We start from the raw sequence: 15,988 nt of genomic DNA, 5'->3' as shown, positions 1-15,988 counted from the left end.
CTCTGATCTAAACAGGATCATATTTAAAATAAAATGGAAACACTGGGGAAAAAAGTAAATAAAATATTTTGATACTGTGTACTTTTCCTCTTATTTCAGTTTCTTCCAGAAGCCAGCGGATTTTGAGATACATCCATTGGTAAAACACTCGTCACGGGCATTGCTTGGTGAGTCTGACATTTGAACATAGCAAACATTGCCTTCCGAAATCTACAGTAAGAAAGGGGAAATCTGGCATTATCCTATAATGACTTGGAACTTTTAAAGCATTTTCAAATACGGCTGAGATGCCTCTACTGCTAACTGATATCTCCAAATAAATTTTTGCCTCCAACTTTAACATCTCCCGTTAAGAACATTCATACATGTATAAAGTATACGGTACAGTTAAAGACAGTTTTGCACCACTGATTATAAACATTGAAGACACTTAATAAAAATCAATAATTATGTCTGTTTAAGATGACATTTCAAACGTCAGTTACAATTTACTTGAACTAAGGATGTGTATTTCACACATTTGTTCTTCTGAGCAAAGGTCAGTTGAAATTAAGGGAGTTTGAGAATGACTAATCTTTCCAAAAGAACTGCCAGTAGACTCTGAATGTAAAATATGTTCTTTATTCTTCTTATGTGATCTTTTTAGTCTTAAAAGTTTTTATGTTTCTTTGTATACCTGTAGCTAAAGCTGCTCTCCCAAACATGTGCATAAAATACGAACGTTTGCATTTCAGGATCAAATTACCTGGCCCCTACTGAGATTTTTTTGGATCAAATATTTATAAGGACGATAAATTGGTTATTCCATCTTTCGGCAGTAACAGGAAGTAAAATAATCTAGGCTTCACTGAGGAGACAGAAATCTTCGCTGAGTTCCAACAAAGGGAGAAGGAAGGATTCTTTGTTACCCTGAATGACTACATACTCCTGAAGCCCTTTTATTTTAGCACTGAGTCTTTCTCTTGCATTTGAATATCTCTTTCTAATAAATATGCAACTATACCACCCACTTATGGAACCCAACACTGCCTTCCTCACCTTGTCCATTTTCTGATAATAGAACCAGTCTTTTCTTTGGAAAATCAATTCCATGTATTGGGGAGGGGGGTAACCATGAGAACTAAGCTGAGCCCACCAACCACCTTCCGGCAGCTTTTCTTCCAGAAAGCCATCCGAGATGAAACTCGAATTTGGGGAGGCTTAGCTGGTAGAACTTGGGTCTTGGGTTGCTGTAATCATCTCACCTCCACATGGGAAGAGGCTATCACAGAACTAGAGCTCTAGGCATTTAAAAAATCTTTTTAAGATTATTTCTATATCCATGTTTTTTATTTAAAAGCTTTTTAAACATTACTTACTTTTTGTTAGCAACCACGTAAATACAGGGATTGTAGAACGTAGAAGATTTTGCAAATAGCGGAGCTATGATGGCCATTGAGGGAGGAATCTTCTTTGGGTCACCAAAAGAAGCCCATAAGCACACGATGGAGTAAGGGGACCACGCCACCAGAAACATAAGTATCATTATCACAGACATCTGTAAAGTAAATCAATATTTGGCAAACCCAATATCTAAAATATTGAAATAGCTAAAATATTTAAAATAGCATGAAAAATTATCTAGATCAGAATTTGAATAAGTTTACGTTGTTGATGACATAGAGGAAAAACTGAACTTTTCCAAACCTTGTTGTAGTTCGCTTGTGTGCCTCAAGTCCTCTATGATAATAAGAGCTTGTTAAATGGATAGAACATTGTACAAATGTAAAGAATGTCCTCTTTCTTTTAGTTTGCTAGAGAAGAATACAAAAGCTGGCTTTGATAAGAAGCAGATGAAAACCCACTCCTAACCCATTTCTAATAATTGTGCTATGGACTGCTGGCATTGTGCTTTTTCCCATAATTATATGTTAATCTAAAAAATAACTTTCTAACTTTCTAAATTCAACCTGGAAAAAAACAAAATCCTATATTGAGTTCATTGTATTCTAATACAGACAATTTGAGGCTGATGTGTATGTACAGTGCAGATAGTTTTGCAAAGAAGTTTCCCTTGCATCTTGTTTAAATAAAAAATTATAATTTTTACATTGTTCTTTATTGATTGTCCATTAAAATGATGAAAAAGAAGTTTAAAAAGATAAAACCCCAGGAGTGCCTGGGTGGCTCAGTAGGTTAAGTGTCTGCCTCCTGCCTCAGGTCATGATTCAGGGGTCCTGGGATTGAGCCCCCAGTATGTGGGGCTCCCTGCTCAGCAGGCAGTCTGCTTCTTCTTGTCCCTCTGTCCCTCCACCATGTTCATTCTCTTTCTCTCTCTCTCAAGTAAATAAATAATATCTTTAAAAAAAAAGATAAAAACCCATAAGGATTGAGAATCACAGATTAGACAATAGCTTTGTAAAAATTAAAACTGAATAACCACTGAACAAGCAGCAAATAACTTATCAGATGCAAGAATAATTTAAAAATAAATTTAAAAATTTTTTAAAAAGCCAGCAGTGAGGGAAAACTAAATACAGACGAATCCATTTCACAGAGCTACATTAAGTCCCTGGAATTGGAGGTAACAAGCTAGCTCTGAATGTGGGGCTGCACATGGAACTTAAAATAGCAGAACTCACTGAAATCTGCAAAAAGCAGCAATTAGATTTCTGATTCCCCTCACCACTCAGCCGGGCAACTCCCTTTCCTCTCCCCAGAAGAATCCAGAGGTTCAGTGTAAGAGGCAGGAAACTAGAAGGCACTGGGCTCAGCTGAGACCTAGAGCACTGTACTAGAAAGAGGGGTGCTGCATGCCGTCCCCTCCCTGCTCTGAGCCATGAGCGTCTGGGAAAAAAGACTTGTGCTTCCCACTCAGGAACATGAAAGGGTCTTCTGGAAAATTGACCAGCCCAGAAGAAAATACATGGAGATACAGAGCATTAGGAACACCCCCAAAGGAACATCCGAATGAGGATGCTCAGAGCTTACAATCAGCTTTTTAATGCGTCACTCTTAAATATGCAGAAGACAGTCATTGACCACCAGACATTGAGGAAACAAACTGACAAGCAGAGACAAAAATGGGGTGTGTGTGTGTGTGTGTGTGTGTGTGTATAAAATGGCATATTACTCAGCCATAAAAAATGAAGTCTTGCCATTTGTAACAGCATGGATGGACTTAGAGGGTATTATGCTAAGTGAAATAAGTCAGCAAAGAAAGATAAATACCACATGATTTCATTTATATGTGGAATCTAAGAAACAAAACAAATGAACAGACAGAAAATGGAAATACACTCATAAATACAGAGAACTGGTGGTTGTCAGAGGGGGAATGGGCATAGGGGGATGGCAAAATAGGTGAAGGGAATTAAGTAGTACAAACTTCCAGCTATAAAATAAATAAGTCATAGGGATGAAAAGTGCAGCATAGGGAATATAGTTAATAATATTGTAATAACATTGTACAGTGACAGAGAGTAGCTACAATTATTGTGGTGAACGTTGTGTAATGTGGAGAATCATTGAATCACTATGTTGTACACTTGAAACTAATATAACACTGTATGTCGACTATACTTCAATAATAATTTTTTTTAAAAAAGATACCCAAAAAAGTAGTGCAGAAGTTCAGGGGAAACAAAAACTATGTGATAAACAGAAGGAAAATGTAAATATGTACATAATACCATCACAGAAAGGAGAGAAGATATACATTCATAAAATAAGAAGAGGCTATTGGAAAGGAGTAGAGGGTGTAAAATTAACTTTTTATCTATAAAACTGTTTTTATCCTTTACCGTATCTGAAAAAGAAAGGGCAGAAAGTTAAAAATGCAACAGCAAGGTTGAATGATGTGGTTAGCCAGGATTGGGGTAATGAGGTAAGTCATGCAAGCACAGGGTCAGATCCTGTCTTTATTTAAAATTTTATATTTTGTTCAATATGGGTTTTTAAACTAATTTTTATTTAAAATCAATTAATTAACATATAGTGCATTATTAGTTTCAGAGGTAGAGTTTAGTGATTCATCAGTTGCATATAACACCCAGTGCTCATTACATCAAGTGTCCTCCTTAATGTCCATCACCCAGTTTCCCCATCCTCCACCAGTTCCCCTCCAGCAACCCTCAGTTGTTTCCTAGAGTTATGAGCCTCTTCTGGTTTGTCTCTCTCTCTCTGATGTGACATTAAATCTGATTTTTAAAAAATACTACATTAACTACTTTGTTTCTTGGTGCCTATTTAAATTTTGCACCCAAGGCTTGAGCCTCACTTTTCTCACCCAATCCCAGACCTGGACATGGTTGAGGAAATCTTGCAGAAAGTAGAAACAAAAACAAGCAAAGTCCAAGACAGGGACAACATAAGAGAGAAAATTTAAGAAAATTAGAAGATACCTCCAGGAGATTCAATTAAAAAAAAAATATATTCCAGAAAAAACAAAACATGGAAAGGAAATCACCAGAGAAATAATACAAGAAACCTCCCAGGAGGGGAAGACTTGACTCTTCATGTTGAAAGCATTCACTAAGTACCTAGAATATGGGTGAATAAAGAGCCCCCCTCAAGGTGCATGAGCACGAAATTCCAGAAAACTGGAGACACAGAGATGATCTTTCAAGCTTCCAGAGAGAACACATAGAACACTACAAAGGGTCAGGCACCATAATGCTGTCAGCATTAGCAATAGCAACACTGAAAGCTAGGAGACTCTAGAGCAATGCCTTCAAAATTCTTTGAAAATCATTGTTCTACTTAAAATTCCATGTGAGGCAAAGAGCTAAATATGATCATAGAATTAAGACATTTTCAGGCAACAAAATTTTTAAAATCTACCTCCCTATAACCTCAGAAATCTACTTGAGAATGTGCTCCACCAAATGTGAGCGAGTAAGCAAAAAAAAAAAGGAAGATATGCAAGCCAGAAAACAGGCGATCCAACCCAGGAGAGAGGCCACAGGCATTCCCAGCTGTCAATAGGAGATCCAAGGATGCCGGCAATGTTCTTAGAGAAGGGCCAGTGGAGACCAAGATGCTTGAGAGTGCCAGAAGGGACGGTGCCAAGAAAAGGATAAAGTCCATTAGTCTCTGGTGCATTTGAAAATACTGGGAGGAGGTTGGCACTTCTGGTGGGGAGTTTAGAGATGAATTAGTGACCACACACAGAACTGTAAGCAAACAAAACTGTGGGGGTTGGGGAGGACAGAGGGGGAGCAGAAGAGGGGACTGAGAGGAGGAAGAGAAAGAAAGAAAATGAATGATTAACCCCAAAAGAAAAAAATTTATTAAAAAATACAAATCACAGAATCCTACAGAGATCAGCAATAAACAACAGTTAGTTACAATAAGGTACAATAATGTAATCAAATATTAACATTATGCTGACAAGATGAAGAGAGAGAAAGGTTGGGATGGAGGAGTAGGAAAGATGGTGTAAGAGAAATAAATTCTCACTACCCATGGTAGGAAATCAAGAGTAATAACAAACAAAAGTATCCAAAACAGCAGATAAACACATCATTTAGAAATATGGAGACAAACACAAGAAAAAGAGCCAGAGAGTAAGAATCAGGTGTTGGGGAGAGGTGATTGTAATATGGACCACATATGTGTAAAAGCTCCATTTCAAAAACATTTTAAGGATTTTAATGTCTTACCTTTGTTACATCTACCTGATCTGACCAATCTCTGTTGAGGTACTCAGTGCAGTTTCTAGTGGTATGACATTTAATGGATCGAGTGACATGGTAATAGCAGTAAAACATCACTGTCAAAGGCACAATAAAATTTACCGCAATAACTGTCATCGTGAAAGAAACAAAAGATCTGAAAATAAAAAAAAGGGAATCATTAAATAACTACTTGTTTAATGTGCTGAATAGGGGAAAGGAAACAGGACAATAATTAAAAATAATCCTGGCACCGTTCACCAGTCACTATATAGTAGTGTATATAAGTAGTGTATATAAGTATATAAGTAGCTTAGGAAGGATATTTAATTGGTTCATTTAGACTAGGGGTTGGCAGACTGCAGCCTATGGGCCACACCCAGTCTGTCGTCTGTCTTTGTAAATTAAATTTTATCGGAACTACATTCATTTACGTACTGCCTACAGCTGCTTTCACAGGCAGGGTTGAACAATTATAACAGAGACAGTCTTGTCTGTAAAGCCTAAAATATTTTCTTGTTGACCCTTTACAGAAAGTTTAAGATTTAGATTTAGTTTGAGAGGTAGAAATTTTGTTTTTCTAAGTCACCTTTCATTTTCTTTAACAAACTAAGTTACCCTCTTTTCCCTGGTAAATACAAAAGAGCATCACTAAGGACCAAGCAGATCCTTGCGGTGACTGTGCCTTTGCTGTGTCATTTCAGCTTTATCACCAGATCATCCTGAAAAGATAGTAGGGAGTCAGCCTGAGCTTTCGGCTTTCAGCAGAGCCGCATGCTGTCTAGTGATACTAACACTCCGCTTTCCCTTTCAGATTCTACCCCTGAGATACCAATAGTGATGGGTGCTCTGTACCCACTTTGCTGCCACAGGAGAGAGAGGATGGAGGAGGGTAAGGGGAACAAGGTTGCTGGATGGCCTTCACTTGCAAACAAGCATAATTCGTTGCTAGAATCACAGCATCACTACCAAGAAAGCACTCGGCCACACTCCGTATGGAAAACATTTGATCTGAGCTTAAATTTGAAATGATGAGAAAATGTCTACATTAGAAGCATTTGATTATAAAATGAAAATGTGTCTCTTACACATCATTTTTCCGCCAGTTTATGGTACAGGTAGCCCCGGTAGGATCTGGGGCATAACTAGCCCAACCTATGATAGGCATCAAAGCCCAAAAGAGACCATTGAGCCAGGCCCCCAGAATCATGCTGATATAAGTGTTGGTGGTCATTCTTCTTCCTATTAACAAACAGATGAAATATTAGCATCATTTGCCACTGATGGAATTCATATCTTCACTTTGTTTTTTCTTCTTCACTTTAACTGATTATTCAAAGTTGTTGTCAAGTGGATTCTTTCTTTACAAAGCCCTTCAGTTCACTCAGAGCCTTCTATAAGAATTCATATTCAGAAAAGGAAAAAAAAGGCATTTAAGCCAGCAGCTGAATGATAAAAAGGATCAGCCAGAGGAGAAGCAGGGAGAAGCACTCTCCAGGCCTATGGAAACAGCATTTACAAAGATCCCGAAGTGAGAAAGGCCCAGGTCAGTACCCCAAAGTGAGGGGGCCCTAGCCAAAGCAGGAAAGATAGCCAGGGGCCAGACCACACAGAGCCTTGGAGGTTGTGCTGTGAAATTTGCATTTTATTCTAAGTATCATAGGAAATCATTGAAACTTTTGAACAAGAATTGTCAGAGAAATAAGACTCACTATGTTTGCAACTCATTACATTTATATTTTAAAGAGAATGTGTGTTGAGTGGTCCTTAGGCAAGAAATGGATTCATTGAGGACGTTGAGAGAAGTGCTATACCTGTGTCAGGACTACAGATGGTCAGGTATCGATCCATGGCCACAACAGTGAGTAATCCAATACTTGCCATTCCAAAAAAGATATTCAATCCAGCATAAATCTAAAAATAAAAATTGAAAAGAATACACCATTCATACCCTCCCAAGAGACATTTACATTTTTATTCCATGGCTAGAATACATTTTAAGTACACTGAATATTTTTTACTTTAATAATTTTAGAATATATTTTCCATTGCCATATTGTAACTGGCTTATTAAAGACATTTATGGAAAGTGTTTTAGGTCTTCATTAATTAAAATAAACTTTTTTAAAACTTTAAGACTTAAAGTAAAACTTCTATACAACTATGTTTTATTCTATAAACATAGTGCAAAAACAAACCATAATTAGGTGCAGTGCATATAACTAACAAAATACTAGTGTTCACAAGATAGACAATTCAACAAGAGGAAAAGACAAACAGGAAATGGGCTATTAACACAAGAGGAAACCTGAATGTTTATGATAATAAGATATAAACCACAATACATATTCAAAGAACTGCAAATCATAAGATACCATTTTACACCCATTAAAATGATAAAAAATTAAAAGTCTGACAATCCCAAGCGTTGGAGAGAATGTGGAATAATGCAAGTTCTCTAATTGCCATACCCATTTTGGAAAGCAATTTGGCCACATCTGATGAAATTGAAGATGAATATTCTCTGCAACCCAACCATCCTTCTCCTAAGCCATATGTTTAAAGAAATTCTTACATATTGTAGGAGACCTAAGAATGCTTATTGAAGCCTTGTTTGTGACCAAAAACAAATGGGAATAAATGCTTACTAACAGAAAAATCAATACATTGGGGTATGTTCATAAAATGAAATTACCATGTAGCAGTTAAAATGAGTGACTTACAGCTACATCCATCAACATGGATACACTTCAAAAACATAGTATCATATAATAAGAGTGCATCATATAAACAATATACTATTTATACAGAATTTAAAATATCCAGACAGTTTAGTTTATGTGCAGGTAAATATGTACTAAGATAGAGAAACATTCATGGAAGAGAAGGGAGATTGGGGATAGTATGCAATGGCCTTCAACAGTATTTTTCAAGTTTTATATCTTTTTTTTTTAAGATTTTATTTATTTATTTGCGAGAAAGAGCACATGCGCCCACGCACGCACGAGCAGGAGGGGAAGACTCTCAATCAGACTCTGCACTGAGCGCGGAGCCAATGTGGGGCTCGAGCCCACGACCCTGAGATCATGACCTGAGCCGAAGCAAGAGTAGGTCCCTTAACCGACTGACCCATGCAGGTGCCCCTCAAGTTTTTGATCTTTAAAAAGCAAAACAACCTGAGGCACATATTGCAAAACATTAAGATTTGACAAAACCAGGTTGTACATACATGAGTATTCATTATCCTATTACTCATTTTATTCTCTATAATTTTATAGCTTAAAACAGTAAGCTGTTTTAAAAACTCAGGCCAAAAGTCATATCTGCCTACTATCCTAATATGCATTGATATTAATATATTTCCTTGTCAGTAAAAATAATAATGGCTATAATTAATAACAAGTCCATTGGAGGACTCTCCATAGGGGGGAGAAACTGGTAGCTTAACTACATTACTTAGAAATTATGCTGTTGTCATTAAATAGTTTATTGTTTCCAATGAAAACAGGATATTTCTTTTTGAATTTGCAATATGCAAGATTTTTGAATATGCAGAATATTCAGATTAGCTGAATGCTAATTTTTTGGTTTTTTCCTTTGGGTTAGGGAAATTACAAAATTTCAAAAATATAATGAATGCTACTGATGTCATTTCTCTTATTTAGTAATATATTTCCCAGTCACTTCTGAAGCTATTTTCAGTAAGAGCACTTTATCTATTATCCTACATGAACTTATTTGATTGAAACCCTTGGTATTTCTTTTATTAGACATTTAAATTTATCTCCCTTTAATAGTTTATTTTGCTTTCATTACCGAGATCTCCAATACCTGGCATCCTGCATATCCAAATTTCCAGCTTCCGTGCAGATCTGAAGCTGCTGACATGGGGTATCCAATGCCACTGACCCCTATATCAGTAACAGCCAGGTTAATGATAATTGCATTTGTGGGGGTCCGAAGTTCCTTGTACTTAATGAAGATGCTCAGAACTATTAGGTTGCTGAAAATACTTATTATACCTGAAAACATATACAAAAAAAAATCTGTTTAATTTGAATGTTTAAAAGTAGTATCAAAATTAAATATTTAAGCCCCTTCAACAACATAGCAAATCCATTTTAGTTCATTTATTTGAGAAGCTCCAATGGTTCTTAAAACTGGTTGTAATATCTTCCTAGCCCTTCTGTGAAATAGAAATAATAAAATGAAAACAAAGAATCTACCAATTGCATACAGAGCACTGAAGGCAGGTTTTAATGTCCTCACTGTTAATCATTCTGCCCTTGAAATTCCTCCCCTGTCTTTCATGATTTTTAAGACATATGTATGACCATACCATCTCTTTTGGCAGTCTAACTTTCTCCTCCTCCTCCCTGAGACCTGAGGCTTTTCTTTCTCTACAGTTTCCTTTCTCAACCCTCAACTATCATTCCACCCTAACAGCTCTTCTGTCACCTTCCAGCCCTGACCCATGCTTCACTTGCATATCCCTCTTCATTCAACTCTTTGCCATTAAACATTTACTAGGGATCTACCATGTGTAAGATCATATGACTGTTCCAATATTTCTGGAAACTCAGCATGTCCAAATCTGAGTACCTCATTCAGTGCACACACACACGCACACACACATGCCCCTGCAGAAGGCACACTGCAAGGGCTGACTGTCCAGAAAGGGGATCAGGCTGGCTTTTAGGGACATTGAGAAGCCTCCCAGGTGACACCTTCCTAGTCCAGTTTCCACAGTCTGGGATCTGACTCTTAGCCTTGGGGGTCCAGAAACTCCTTGTTGTCAATGCCCTGGAACGGGCTGGACTCAGGTAGATAGATGACTGAACTTCATAATCAGAATGGCAGTGTATTAATATACAATGAGTAGTATTGTTGAATGAACTGGACACTCACGTCAGCCCAATTAACAACCTCTACATGCTGCAAAGAATGCCTAAATTTCCTATAAGTCGCATGTGGGTCATACCAGGTTCTAACAGTGCGGGTGTGAGCAGCCCCCAACAATTGTGGAGAGGGAAGGTTTCCAAGCACCAGCACACCAAAGGATCAGCTGAGGAAGAACTTCTATTACATCTTGGCACCTCCGTCAAAACTTCCTTTTAGCATCCTGTGACACTAGTCTTCCAGATTCCTATTCTTTCCCGTCCGTCCTGCTGGCAGAATAAGCTGGCTACAACATAGAATTAGCCATGTTTCTTCTCAGAACTCCAATACTCTCCACTGGCTGTGGGATAAAAGCCCACATGTCCCAACGTGATATCCAGGTTTTCCCTCAATCTGTTTTCACCTTCTCTAAGCAAATTTCCGCACTTGCCAAACAAGCCCTCCATTCTAATTATTTATCAAATACACAGGGCTTGCTGTAAATTTTGACTCTTATTTCTCCCACTTGGAACACCCTATTTTTTCCCTGTACCTATACGAATGCTACCCATCCTTCAAAGTTCTATTCAAGCCCAGCTCTGCCCTAGAGCCTTTCCGTACCCACAGTATTCTCCCTCTCTAAATTCCCGGAGTGCTTGCTTATATTATACATTATTCATCTTACGTGATGCTATATTTAACTTTTAGGTAATCCTAGTCTTCTCATCTAGATTTCAGGTTCCTAATGACTTCTGTGTTCTATGAATATGTGGCATATAGCAGATTTATTTAATAAACAGACCACAACTAAAACTCGTATTGTTTAATTTCTATTATTCCTGCAAAGCATAAATAAGGCACAGTGATAGCAAATTTGGTGATTCTTTGGCTCTATTTTTAATTTTTTATTTTTAACTAATCTCTACATCCCACATGGGGCTAGAACTCACAACCCCGAGATCAAGAGTCACATGCTGTACCAACTGAGCCAGCCAGGTGTCCCCTCTTTGGCTCTAATTTTAGCACCAAGTATTGTAGCATGAATACAAGAAGTACTCCCAAAAGCTTAATGAATTGAAGAATCTTTCTAAGCTAACTACAAATTTGATGATTTTAAGTCAGATAAAACATAGTGCAGGAAGTTGTTGCTTACCAAGTACACAACCAGAATAAAGTAACTATACTTTGGGGGAGCTCTTAGATATAATGGGGGGTATGAGGCAAACAATTTGGCCTTTTCCTCTACTCATTTTCAGCAGCTATCTCAAGCTCTCTGCTCTATTTTCCTAACTGCAGGTATTTTCTAATAAGTAAACAATAGGTCATTTGTTAGGTCTAAATTAATTTCCTCTTGGCTTCTGTGACTTTCTTATGATCTCTTGGCAGATCCTACTTCAATCTACACCCTGGTCTTTCTTTCTCCACCTCTACCTTATTAAATATGTGCATTGTCCCAGCTTCTTAGACCCTCTTTCTTTTCACATTGACCACGTAATCTGTGATTTCATACATAGGCTATATGCTGTTCCTTTCCAGATTGATCTCAAAATTCAAACCCACGTGTCCAGCTTTTTACTGGACATCTCTCACACCGAACTCAGAGACTTTTCTCCTCTTTCCTCAAACCTGTTTTTTCCCACATGTATTCCTATCTTGGTGAAAAGCTTCGGGGCGCCTGGGTGGCTCAGTCATTAAGCATCTGCCTTCGGCTCAGGGCGTGATCCCAGAGTCCTGGGATGGAGCCGCACATCGGGCTCCTCCGCTGGGAGCCTGCTTCTTCCTCTCCCACTCCCCCTGCTTGTGTTCCCTCTCTCGCTGGCTGTCTAAAAAAAAAAAAAAAAGAAAAGAAAGAAAGAAAAGCTTCACCATCTAGCCACAGAAGCCCCCAAATAGAAAATTTGTCATCTTCGACGCTCCCTTTCCTTCTCCCTCAATTGCCACATCCAACCATCGATTCTAACTTCTGGCTTTTGAATATGTCTACTTCTATCCCCATCGCCACTTCTCCCTCCTCGATCCTTCTTAATCACACAGGGGCCTCCTACGTGGTCTCTTAGCTACTACTATAGCATGTTTCTAAAATGCAAATGGAATCATGTCATTCAGTGACTTATCTCCTTTATGACTTAGGCGATCCTTCATTACCTGATACACAGCCTCCTCTGCAGCCTAATATTTCTTACCCTTCGCTTTACAATTCATCCATAACAAATGTATTTCAGATCCTCAACTTACCATGTCCTTTTGCCTCCCAGCCTTACCTGGAGAAAGAGAGAGTGCTCAAGCTGGTAAAAGTTTGTAAGAGCTAAAATCTAAGAGAAATATTAAATTGAAAATTAAATTTTAAACAAAAAATCTAGAAAGCTCTTGGTAAAAGTAACAAATGAAATAAATGCTTTAACTAAATTCTTCTTCTCATAGCTTTGGTTTTGATTTGCAAATGTAAGTGGGTTTTATTAAAGGGGGGAAACTAGGGGACCTAAAGAACAATAAATCTTTCAACAGAAGCATAAAGAGGTTAGATATGCTCCCTTCAGCTTATCTACCAAAACCACAAATAACACATACCCAAGATACTCTTTAATAAAACTGACCCTTGAGGTTACATGAGGGCTCTAGAATCAAAATGCCTGAGTTCAATTCCTGGCATAGCTACTTAGTAGATGTGTGTGTTGGGTAAGTTACTTAAACTCCTCATCTATATAAATGGGGAAGATAAAATTAATTCACTTACTGACTTCATGTAAGGATGGATTATTCTGTATGTGTAAGTATTTAGAACAGTGCAAGTATTCAGATAACAGGGGCACCTGGTGGCACAGCGGTTAAGCGTCTGCCTTAGGCTCAGGGCGTGATCCCGGCGTTATGGGATCGAGCCCCACATCGGGCTCCTCCGCTATGAGCCTGCCTCTTCCTCTCCCACTCCCCCTGCTTGTGTTCCCTCTCTCGCTGGCTGTCTCTATCTCTGTCAAATAAATAAATAAAATCTTAAAAAAAAAAAAAGTATTCAAATAACAGTAGCGGTGGTATTGCTGCTGCTGCTGGTCGTCACAGTAGTGGTCGTAAAATTCCTATTATTGTTACTGCTACGGGCATGAGAACCAGGGAGAACAATTTTTTTTTTTTAAGATTTTATTTATTTCTTTAAGAGAGAGAGACAGAGAGCACAAGCAGGGGGAGAGGCAGAGGGAGAGAGAGAAGCAGACTTCCTGCTGAGCTGGGAGCCCCACATGAGACTTGATTTCAGGACAGAGATCATGACCTGAGCCGAAGGCAGACACTTAACCATCTGAGCCACCAGGTGCCCCCATTTCTTAACAAGAAATTTTCTTCGCGTGCCACTTTTGTAAACAGATCAAAAAAGACAGCTTTTGTCAGTCATCTACAAAAAAACTAAAGTTTGTATACAAAGTATTTCTGTGTAGTTGTAATAAGATTTTCTCTTTAATTAGCACATTGTTTTTCATATTTTTTTTAAAGATTTTTATTTATTTATTCGACAGAGATAGAGACAGCCAGCGAGAGAGGGAACACAAGCAGAGGGAGTGGGAGAGGAAGAAGCAGGCTCATAGCAGAGGAGCCTGATGTGGGGCTCGATCCCATAACGCCGGGATCACGCCCTGAGCCGAAGGCAGATACTTAACCGCTGCGCCACCCAGGCGCCCCTGTTTTTTCATATTGTTGCAACAACAAAAATAAAAAAAAAACAGAACTTGTCCAGTACTTACCATACAGAGGTACTCAAGTGAACAAGTTAGCATTTCACAAAATTTACAAAAATCAACTGAAGAACCACAATTTCTAGCACAGAAGTAATTGTGAATTATAGGGAAGCTAAGCAACTATGAAGAATAAACTGAGTACAGTAGGATTTGTGATACTTTTCACTCCACTTTTGAATATATTTGAGAATTTCATAAGTCAATCCAAAAATGACAATAACCCAATGTAACAGTTACTTCTAAAACTCATTAAAGAGCATAAAGTTGGAAATGAAGTGACTGCTTATAAAAATTATACAATTCAATGTATACATTAGAAAGATAGACAACTGCTATTTCATTTCCCCCATCCCTTTTTTCCAGTAAACATGCCTTTATTTTAATCCAGTATATATCAATGAGTGTGTACCCGTGGGGATAAAGAAACAAGTGTTGTTCAACACCCACTGTATGTGTCGTTTAGGTCACTTAATTTTACTCTTCTCAACAATCTTGACAGTTATCTTATTCTTATCCTGTTTTCAGATAATAAAATGGACGAACAAAAAGCTGAAGGAACTTGTTCCCTGTTGCAAAGATAAGATACAAAAAGATGACCTCCAAAGCTCAGGAGTTTTCCAATACAGCATATTCTGGAGATGAGCTGAATTTTCAAACTCTGTCCTCAGTGACAATAGAGTCTGCTCTTTTTACAACTTTAATTTTCTTTCCAAGACCTTTCCATCTTAACTAGATTCCAACACCAAAGACTATGAACGGTATATATGAGAATAGTAAAGGACATAAAAATACATTTTGCCATGGTACACACTCTTCCCAATAAAAACCTGACAATGTAATAACCAAATATATGGATGATTACAAAAGAATTATTTTATAGAAAACTTTTCTCAGCCCCACTTCACTACTGCTAGTGTTTTGTTTTGTTTTGTTTTGTTTTACTGTTACATTGTTTTTCAAGATTCAAATAACTTGTGGCATTAACCACCATTAACAATGCCTTCATTTATCCTTTCACCTATATTCTCTTACTATACGGCCAAGAAATAGGGCAAGTATTATTACCCCTATTTGCCACACAAAGGAAAGGAAAAGTGACTTCTTGGCCAACAATATGGAACTTGAAACATCTCTGAACCCAAGCTTTTTCTACTACCTTATACTGAAAACCTTTGCTTTTCTTCACCCATTCGAAAACAAAATAACAGCTAAAGGAGTAAACATCCATACCTGCTGTGATCAAGTAAGCTGCAACAATATTGTGTTCAGTCCGTGAAAAGACAGAGCCATCTTCATTTTTAGAGTCTGTACTGTTGTCTAAATTAGTCCTTAGCATTTTGGAGGGAAGAAATTGAGACAGCCTTCATAATGAGCCTTCAATAATTATGAAATATTTTTAAGAACCAATGAAGGAAGAACTTCCAGAACCAATCATTTCCACTTACAGACCTCAAAGAAGGGCCTTTTCATAGAGGCCCTCCCTTAAAAACTTAATTGGGCTGGAGAGAAAAGGATTTTAATTCTCAGAACAAGGAAAAAGCTTATTAACAAAATGAAGAGAAATACCAAGCACCACACATTTTAAACAATTGGGGCATCAGTCCTGTACCTAAGGAGATTATCAAGTGCACAGCTCCTATTCAAACAATAAACAAACTCAAAATCAGCAGGAGCTGACTTAACTGATTGCTGCTAGAAATCAGTTATGAAATTAAGAACCAGCCTTGGTCACCT

General features: G+C 37.8%; 1 protein-coding gene and 1 long non-coding RNA gene across 2 annotated transcripts in view; one reads left to right on the top strand and one right to left on the bottom strand.

Annotated features, from left to right (window-relative positions):
* Positions 1–1,853, top strand: part of LOC148109047 (uncharacterized) — a 44,618-nt gene extending 42,765 nt beyond the window's left edge. The window contains exons 3-4 of the long non-coding RNA XR_015726431.1: positions 100–167; positions 735–1,853. This is a non-coding gene — a long non-coding RNA (uncharacterized LOC148109047). The remainder of the gene's footprint in view (positions 1–99; positions 168–734) is intronic.
* Positions 75–15,590, bottom strand: RRH (retinal pigment epithelium-derived rhodopsin homolog). Its single transcript, XM_045798662.2, has 7 exons — positions 15,485–15,590; positions 9,486–9,676; positions 7,469–7,568; positions 6,743–6,896; positions 5,643–5,811; positions 1,359–1,537; positions 75–210 (listed from the first exon to the last, which is right to left on the bottom strand). The coding sequence occupies exons 1-7, from the start codon at positions 15,588–15,590 to the stop codon at positions 96–98; spliced, it is 1,014 nt and encodes a 337-aa protein (XP_045654618.1). The 3' UTR covers positions 75–95.
* Positions 15,591–15,988: the final 398 nt, after the last annotated feature.

Source organism: Ursus americanus, chromosome 13, assembly GCF_024610735.1.
Source record: "Ursus americanus isolate L20-20 chromosome 13, mUrsAme1.1.p, whole genome shotgun sequence".
In the NCBI taxonomy this organism is placed as follows: domain Eukaryota; kingdom Metazoa; phylum Chordata; class Mammalia; order Carnivora; family Ursidae; genus Ursus; species Ursus americanus.
This window is presented reverse-complemented; position numbering and strand designations above follow the sequence as displayed.